The sequence below is a fragment of the Pteropus alecto genome, unplaced genomic scaffold, assembly GCF_000325575.1.
Source record: "Pteropus alecto unplaced genomic scaffold, ASM32557v1 scaffold98, whole genome shotgun sequence".
Classification (NCBI taxonomy): Eukaryota; Metazoa; Chordata; class Mammalia; order Chiroptera; family Pteropodidae; genus Pteropus; species Pteropus alecto.
In genome coordinates this window covers 2,485,973-2,494,893 of record NW_006443570.1, presented here as the reverse complement: position 1 = coordinate 2,494,893, position 8,921 = coordinate 2,485,973, and the positions used below count along the sequence as shown (strand labels likewise).

Genomic DNA, 8,921 nt, shown 5'->3' with positions numbered 1-8,921 from the left:
CCCCTCTCTCCCCCACCTTCTGCCTCCCCCCACATTATCTTCCCTGCTGGACTCCATCAATAATTCAGCTTCAAGTTCTGGGGATACAGCAGGGGGCCCCCAGCCTGCTTCACCCCGCCCTGGCTCACACTCCCACCCTCCCCCGACCCGGGAGAACACTCTTCTCCGTGCTCATTGGCCACTTTCTCCTGAGCCCTCCCATTAAGCCCCGGGCGCCAGTCCCAGGAGAGGGGACGGACTGGGGACCCCAAGGCTGGGGCCAGAGGGGTGAGACCGGGAGAGAGAGAGAGAGAGGCAGAGGCAGAGAGAGACACGGAGAGAAAGAGAGGGAGATAGGGGAAGGGCGGAGAGACAGAGGAGAGACACTTAAAGACACTCAGAGAGAGCAAGGGAAGGAGGGGAGAGGCAGAGACACGGAGACCAGCGAGCAGGAGAGCGCGCGGGTGGAGGCGCGAGGGGATCGACGCGGATCGCGCGAGCTCGGCGGGCGGGCCCGCGGGCAGGAGGGGCAGGCGGGGCGGGCGGGCCGGCGGCGGCCCCTCCTCCCGCGCTCTCCCCTCACCGCGCTCGGTATTTTTATCCGTGCGCACACAGCCCTCCTCCTCCTCGCCACTTACAGCCAGTCGGCTGTCGCCTCGGCGCCCCGAGCTGCACAGGCGAGCCCAGCCGGGAGCGTCGCCCCGCACCCGGAGTCAAGCGCCCCCAGCCCCACCGGCCACCACGCCCGCCATGGACCCCAAGGACCGCAAGAAAATCCAGTTCTCCGTGCCCGCGCCCCCCAGCCAGCTGGACCCCCGCCAGGTGGAGATGGTAAGGGAGCCGCGCCACACCCCCAGCAGCGCCCCCACGCACCTAGGGGCTCCCTTGCTTCCCGGGCGCTGCCGGGTCTGCGCTGGCCTGGGGAAGGGGGGTGACGGAGAGTCCCGGGCCGCCTTGGACCAGGCGAGGCCTCCGGGCAGCGCGTGAAGTTCACTGGAGACTCGTGCAACTTTTTCCCCGGGGCCTCGGTCCTGATTCCCGCGCCGGAGAATTCCCGGCGTTGAGCGTCTGAGCGTTTGGGCAGGCCTTTCTGGGCTGCCCGCCCCAGGAGGGGTGACTGTCCTCTGGACCCTTGCACAGTGTCCTCCTGCTCTAGGCTACCACCGGGACCTCTGCACCCCAGTCCCAGCCAGCGCTGGTCAAATGTGAGAAACCTCCTCCCCTGACCCATTATATGGAGCAGACCCCCAAAACTGCTGCCCCACAGCCCTGCCCCTCTAGTCCCACCCTGTATGTCTGGGCTGGGGTTGCCAAAACCTTGTTCTGACCTCTTTCTGCTGTCAGGTCCTAGAAAGAGCTAGACATGGTGGGGGCAAGGGGTGACCCATCATCACAGAAGCCAGACCTCTTCACATTGACAACGGAGATCTCCAGAGAGCCTTCCTGGGGGCTGGGAGGCCTCCAAAGGCGGGGAGCAGGAGGAGGAAGGAGAGAACAGAAGATGGCTCCCCCTACCTAGCTGGGGTCACTTGTTGCTGAGTCCCAGTGGGCTCCCAACAGAGCAGTGGGAGTGGGGCCGAGTCATTTTGGCAGGGCAGGTTGGGTCCTAGGCCTAAGCAGCTTTTGGTCTGGAGGGCAGTGTTGGAATTCTGGCGGGAGGAGGTGGCAGTTTCAGCTTAATTCACCTGGTTCTCTTTGTGCATTTCCCTGGAGCTCAGAGGGGACCTAATTAACTGACAGTTGGTCTGATTGCCAAGCTAGGGGTGGGGGCAGTTACCGGGAGTGCTCTGTGCCCCCTCCACCCCATACACTCACCGTTCAGCTTGGCTTATGTACCAAGGAGGGCGACTTTTTGTTTTTTATGAAGACTGTGCCAAGAGTTCCACAGCCTGAGAGAGACTGCTGGACTCCTAGACTCCCAGACCCAGGCCCCCAGAGATATCCCCCAGACTCCGTGGTCTGTGACTCAGACCCACACCTGAGCCTCAGTGTGAGTTTGGAGGTGCCTGCAGTGCCCCGCCTCAGCCTCCCTCTGCAGCTGGATCTAGTTTCTTTGGAGCCCTTGAGCTGACCTTAGGTAGGCAGGGCCACGTGAGTGCCATGGCCCATGGGGCATCTTCCACAGCCAGCTTCAGTTCCCAAGGTCTGATGTCTTCAAAAAATGGGAAAGAGCGGGCCTTGATCGGGGAGGATAGAAAGGGAGGTGCTTATTATGGAGTAACTGCGGAGTGGAATGCTCAAGGGCTGGGAGTCAGTGACCGTTTTTTTCTCATCATTCCTTTGCCTTAATATGCTGTGTGGCCTTGAGCACTTTGCCTGAACTCTCAGAGCCTTGAGTTTCTACCTGAGTAAAACGAGGGGGTTGGGTGAACTATAGAGTTCTTTTCAGCTCTGACAGTCTTTGATTCAGAAGTTCCCTGGGGACTCCAAAGCACTGTTTGTTCCATGCTGGTGGGGGGCAGTGGGGGTGGGCTGCAGATGTCTGTCCTACCCCACATCTTTCTCCATCTCCTTAGATCCGGCGCAGGAGACCAACCCCTGCCATGCTGTTTCGGCTCTCAGAGCATTCCTCACCAGGTGGGCCCCTTCCCTGCCCCTGCCCAGCCCTGGCCCTACCCTAGCTCTGATGCCTTCTTAGGGCCCTTGCCAAAGCCCCATGAGTAGTAGGAAATGGAGCAGAAGTGGGGTGGGGGGCGGGTAAGGTCTGGGAGCCCAACCCTGCTGGGTTCATTTATTCCTAGGCACCTCCCAGCACTAGGAAGTTAACAGCATACTTTCCCTTTCCCCAGAGATTGACCCTTTGGGGAAAGTAATTTGGATTCTCTTTCTCTCTCCCTTCCCTGCTCTTCTCTCTTCCTCATCCCTCCTTCACCGGTGGCCTCCCTCAGAGGAGGAGGCTTCCCCCCACCAGGTGAGTTTCCAGGGGCAGCAGGAAGGAGGCCTTTGGTGAGATGGTTGGGATTGCTTCCCAACCAACACAGGATGCCAGGGAGGACACATTAGCATAACATTCAGCACCTCTGGTGAGAGTGCCTGGTGCCAGGATGCCACCAGCAGAGCCTCCTCTGCCCTTTGCATAGATTGGGGTGAGGCCTCCAGAACCTAGGTCCCGCCTTGAGCCAGGCCACAGCTTATGGAGGCCCTCCCAAAGCAGTGGGGTGGCCTCAGCCTGGTGAAGGACCTGAGGGGCAGCAGTGCCTAGACCCATCGACAGAGGCTAGACCAGTCTGCCCAGGTTGCTATGGGTGGAATGGAGTGGAGGGAGGTGGCAGGGAAGGGGCCTGCGGTGAGCCCGTTTAACCTGGCACTTTACCCAGCAGAGAGCCTCAGGAGAGGGGCACCACCTCAAGTCGAAGAGACCCAACCCCTGTGCCTACACCCCCCCTTCGCTGAAAGGTACTATCCCCCCACCCATCAGTCTGGCTGTCCCCATGACCCCTGGAACTGACTTGACACTGGGGGAGGGAGGTGAAGTTTTGAGCTTTTGTCAGTGGGCGGGGGCGGGGGGCAGAGGGAGTTGTCTTGTGTCCCCCAAGCTCTGCTTAGAGACCAATTCAGTCTTAATTTTGCCTTGTAAAAAAGAAGAGGCTGGGAAGGGTGGCTGTGGGCTTGAAAGAAAGAAGGAGGCAGGCCTCAAATAATAAGTAGGCACCAACATAGAGACACTCAGCTCTGTGCCTCCCTTTTGCAAGTGCACACTGGCCACCTCCCGCTCCTCACTCCCCAAAGGGCACCTTCTTCTCTGGGCTGCACTCCTTGCTCCCCTCACCCATCCACCTAACATTTGCACAGGTCTGCATACTGGGTACTTCTCCCTGCTTTTCCTTTCTGTATTAAGAGGCAGATCATTTCTATAGCACGCACTTATTCAACACCTCGTGTGTGTCAGGCCTCGCTGGTGGGCACTGGGCAAAAGAAGGGGAGTCAGATTTGGTCCTTGCTCTAGTGACAGTTTGCTTCAAAGGGTCAGGGAGACCCTTACAGAATAGAGGGTGTTTAAGCCTGGATTTGAAGGATAAATAGGAATTCAACTGGTAGGCAAGGCCCAGAAGGGCATTCTAGGAAGAAGGAAGGTGTGGAAAAGGAGAGGAGGTGTAAAATCACAGGGGTCTTTAGGGCCATCCTGGAGACTGGGCTTGAAGTGGGGAGCTGTGCAAGATACACCTGGAGAAGAAGGTGGGACAGATTGGGGTGTGGGGTGGGTCTCTTCCTTACTAAGCCATAGGATGCCTTCCACATCTGGACTCCTACCTGAGGCTCTTCCTGCCTGGCCAGCCCCCTCCTCCCACAGAGAGAGGGAGGGAGACCGGAAGGGTGTGTTGACAGCTCCCTCCAGGTGGGTTTAATGACTTCCCAGCACCAGCCAAGGTCCACAGGTGCACCTGTCAGCCTGCCTACCAGGGTTGAGAGCAGAGAGGAGAGCCTGGGAGAAGAGGAGAGAAAGGGCAGGGGCCCTTTATCTTCTCCCAGGACAGGAAAATGAAGGGACAGCAAGCAGGCAGTGTGGTTCAGCACCTGGAAGGACTTCCCACCTGTGGGGATGTGGGGACGGCCAACCCCTGAAGCAGGCGTGGGCGGAAGGGCATCTTCTCAGGAGAGAATATAAGAAATCTCTCCTTCCCACCCTGGGCTGGGGGTTGGTGAGTGGATGTGATGAACCATCCTTGGGCTCTTGAGTGTGAGCATGGGGCTGAGGGCTGGGTGAAGAGGATAGGGCCAAGGCTTTCCAGGCCCCCCCGTAATGGCCAGAAAGGTGCCCACCCCCATTGCCCTTTTGGACTGCACTTTAGGAGAGTCTAAGTGGGGAGAAGCAGGGCAGTGGAAATGGGCCAGGAAAGGGGTGGGCAGTGGGAGTGAGGGGGTGGGAATTGTGCTGGGGACTTTTGAACTTAAAAAAGGGGACTGAGGGGACGTGTTCAGGGCCCTGGAGATGGAGACAGAGAAAGAAGGGGGAGGGGGAGACCCCAGAGAGCCCTGAGAGGCACGAGGCACTGCACACGCGGGAGGCTCACGGGGTGCCAGCACAGGCGGCTGCACACACCTATTGTTGTCACTGAGGCTCACGAACTGAGCTCTCCTCCCCCAGCTGGGGAAGAGGGCGGCTGCTGGAGCTGCCACCTCCTCTCCTCTCTTCCCCCCTCCCTCCAACCCTCAGAGGACCATTCTGTACCTGGAGGGCACTGTTTTATAGGCTTCAGCTCCTTTCTGGGTAAGGAAATGCACCTGGCAGGGTCAGGGTTCTCTAGAGGGAGAAACCAAGGGCCCCTGGAGGAGGGTGGTCAACACTGAGTCTTGGCTTGAGGCGGGGTCTCTCCAAGGCTGAGCTCTCACACTTGGCTCAAGGTGAAGCTTCACTGCATCGCCAAGCGTCACCAAGGCAAGGGTAGGGCGATTTATTGCACTTTTATTGCCTGGGTAGCTTGCCCAGAGCCAGCAGGAGGCACTGAGCTGGGAGCTCAGGGCAAGGCGGGGCAGCGGGCACACACAATACACCCTCTGTGCCTGTCCCCAAGTTGGCAGGAGTGTAGTGCCCTGCTCACTACACCGGAGGTTTCCAGCCTGGATCTACCCCTCTGGGCTTTCTGAGGGGAGGGGCTGCCTGCGGACCAAGGAGCAGCTTCGGCAACCCTAGCCCCTAGCTTACCAGCATCTCATCTGTGGGCTGTGAGTTTAGTGACCGAATACTCTAAAATTCCATTAACTCCTGGCCCTGCTGCTGCCCCAGCCACTCCTCACAGTGTCCCCTCTACCTCTGCCATTCTCCCAGAATCCCCCAGCCCTGTCCCTTTCTCCGAAAGGCCTGGTCCTTTCCATCTTTTGGAAACTTCTCTCCAGCTGCCTGCATGGTTCCCTTCCTAGGACCTATCCCAGCAGGCCTTGGTGGTGTTGGGCGGTGGGGGTGTTTGCTGCTTTCTAGGTCACCACAGAGGGAGCTGGAAGCTTGGGGATATGGGTCAAGATTGTGGGGGCCTGTGTCTGCGCACACCACATCCCTAGGCACGGACTTTATTGGCTGCAGACTATTATGTCCTCAGTCTCAGAATTGTTCCTACCTCTTAAAGCCTAGGCAGAGGTATGTGGAGTGGCATCTATGACCTGGCAGTGCCAGGAGGTGGGCAGGATTGTGGTGAGCAGTGCGCCCTGAGCCGGCTGGGCACTCCTCCAGACAAATCCCCCTGGGCTGTAACTGGTGGACACTATGTCCAGTACTAACCAGGTCTTTGGAGAAGTAAGCTCCCCAGCCAGGGAATGTTAAGCTGCTGTTGTGCCTGCCTAGTCTTGTCCAGCTTGATACCTTGTGGCCTGGTTCCAGCCTCTGGGGGGCCAGCATCTTTGGACAGCTTAAGAGCCAAATATGATCAAGAGTCTACCCCCTGCTGCTTTGGCTTGGTCTGGCCCCCAGCAGGCTGACCTGAAGACTTCACTTTTGAACTAGATCGGCGAGGAGGTTAGCTCTGCCCCCCAGGCCCATGGAAGGAGGCTGGGGGCTGGGCCACATGCCTCTCCAGCTCTGGGGGCTGTTTCTTGGGCTTGGCTGACCCTGCCTTCCCGGTGCCCCTGTGCCAGCCGTGCAGCGCATCGCCGAGTCTCACCTGCAGTCCATCAGCAACCTGAGCGAGAACCAGGCCTCAGAGGAGGAGGATGAGCTGGGGGAGTTGCGGGAGCTGGGCTACCCGAGAGAAGAAGAGGAAGAAGATGACGAGGATGAGGAGGAGGAGGAGGAGGACAGCCAGGCTGAAGTCCTGAAGGGCTACAGGGGGCCTGGTGAGCTGAAGGGGCTGCGCAGCCTAGGTCCTTCCGCCATGGGTCAGGTGGGATCCTCGAGTTCTTGGGGACACCTCTCCCAGGTCACAGTCACAAGCATTCCCATCCTCTTCGCCCACAGATCCCTCACACTCAGCCTTATCTGACACCTGGGCCACTCCCCTCCTTGACTCAGTCCCTCTTCCAATTAGGTTTTTCCTAATAATTAATTCCTCTCTTTCCCAAGAATTAAGGCAAGGCCACATGAGGATTGAAGCTGGACCCAAGAACTTCTCATCCATGGTGGTGAATGGGTGCAAGGAGATGAAGGAATGGGGGGTGAAGGATATCCAATGCCCCTATGGTTTGCATTACTGAATGTAGGATGTGGTCTCCACTGGGAAGCAGAGGACTGGCTGATAAATCCTCTTCAGGCCCCAGCAGGCTGTTTCTCCTCTTTTATTTCCTAGGCTAGGGTAAAAGGATGCCCTCTAGTGTCTAGACGGATAATCTAGGATTCAGGAACCATTCTGGTCCTGAGCAACTCCAACCCCAGCTGCCTGGGAAGAAAGGGGCCAGGGAGGGGCCCAAGACCCACACAGAAGGCCTGAGAGCCAGAGGCCGCAGATCCAACAATCTCCCCAGAGGGTTCCAAGGCCTAGAGAATTTCTAGGCAGGAAGATCTCAGCCTCTTCCATGGCTGTTTCTCCCATGCCTGACCATGGAAGGCTGTGCCACATCTACTCTTCCTAATGCACATTAAACTTTTTGGTCCCAGAGTTTATGGGGATGAAAAACAGTCAACTACCCATGCTAGATGTGTCTAGCCTTCGCACCCAAACAAAATGGCTTGGGCCACCTCCCTGCACCTTGGTCCATGGGGGGTATCAGCCATGGGAGCAAAAGCTCTAGCTAGAAGAGTTGAGTCAACTCCCACTGAGACCCCCAGAACAGGTGGAGGGGGGCGGTGAAAGGAGACTGTTCCTTCCCAAAAAGCAACAGGGCAGTGGGTCAAATGACAAGACTACCAAGGAGCTATATCAACTGCCATCAGTGCCACACTAGGCTGGACAAGGCATTAATATTACCTCATTGAAGGCAATCTACACAATTTCCCTCTTACCATCCCCTTCAGAGAGGTAATAACTGACTAATCTAAGTCATATGGCTAATCATTGGCAGAGGTGTCCTAGTCCAGTGCTCTCTCTGCTATACCATGATGGCCTCAGAAAGTTTAGCCCATGCTCCAGGATAGCCAGATGGACACTCAAAATCTGTGGTTTCATCCTTTTTCCCCATCTCTAGCTGGACAGAAGACAACTTGTGGCCAGGGTCTGGAGGGGCCCTGGGAGCGCCCACCCCCTCTGGATGAGCCCCAGAGAGATGGGAGTTCTGAGGACCAACTAGAAGACCCCGAACTAAGTGGTGAGGCTTAGGAGTGGTGTACGGGATCTCATGGTGGGGCTGGGATCTCGGTTAGGCATGTCTACGCCCTGAGTCCCTCTGCTTGCCTTGCAGAGCTTGGGGAGGAGCCACTGCGCCCTGTCCACCCTGAGCCTGGCACATAGGCACCCAGCTCCGTATCTCCCAGAAGGAAGTGGAGGGGGCATCACTGTTCCCCAGAAACCCACTTTGTCTTCACCCTATTTTCTGCCCTTCCCCTCACTTGCTAGGGCTGCGGCTTCTGACTTCTAGAAGACTAAAGCTGGTCTGTGTTTGCTTGTTTGCCCACCTTTGGCTGACGCCCAGAGTTCCTGGGTACTTGCTGCCTGATGCCTACCCCTGCTAGTCATTCCCCTGTTCATTCAGTGGGAGGCGGGATGTGAGAGAGCTTGCATTGGAAAATCTAGTAAACAAGGGACAAAGGTTCACCCTTCACCTCTCTTTCTACTCCCTAGACCTTCTCCCTTGGGCACAGGAAAACCACAGGGCAGGACCCTAAGATCTGGGGAAAATGGGTACAGGAGAATCTGTAGGTACCCTAGATCCTTCTCCACCCTCTCTCCTCCTATGGGGGATACCAAGTCACCACCCTTCTCATTGGCTTTCACCAGGGCTGAGGAGGATTCAAGCATCCTTCTCCATAGCCTCAACATTTTGGAAATCTTCCCTTATCACCCCTGCTCCCATACTGGGTGCCTGGAAGATGGACTGGCAGAGGCTGCTTTGTTGCATTTTTTTTGTGCTTTGATGCCAGG

General features: G+C 57.4%; 1 protein-coding gene across 4 annotated transcripts; it reads left to right on the top strand.

Moving 5' to 3' along the window:
• The first annotated feature begins 220 nt into the window (after positions 1-220).
• PPP1R1B (protein phosphatase 1 regulatory inhibitor subunit 1B) lies at positions 221-8,921 on the top strand. Of its 4 annotated transcripts, XM_015599133.2 has the most exons (8): positions 221-267; positions 595-810; positions 2,496-2,556; positions 2,868-2,890; positions 3,297-3,375; positions 6,547-6,744; positions 8,029-8,148; positions 8,242-8,915. In XM_015599133.2, the coding sequence occupies exons 2-8, from the start codon at positions 730-732 to the stop codon at positions 8,289-8,291; spliced, it is 612 nt and encodes a 203-aa protein (XP_015454619.1). In that variant the 5' UTR covers positions 221-267; positions 595-729; the 3' UTR covers positions 8,292-8,915. The 4 variants fall into 4 exon arrangements, with proteins under 4 accessions (XP_015454619.1, XP_024897606.1, XP_024897605.1 ...); XM_025041838.1 differs by lacking the exon at positions 221-267 and having other exon boundaries at positions 513-810; positions 3,300-3,375; positions 8,242-8,921; XM_025041837.1 differs by lacking the exon at positions 221-267 and having other exon boundaries at positions 513-810.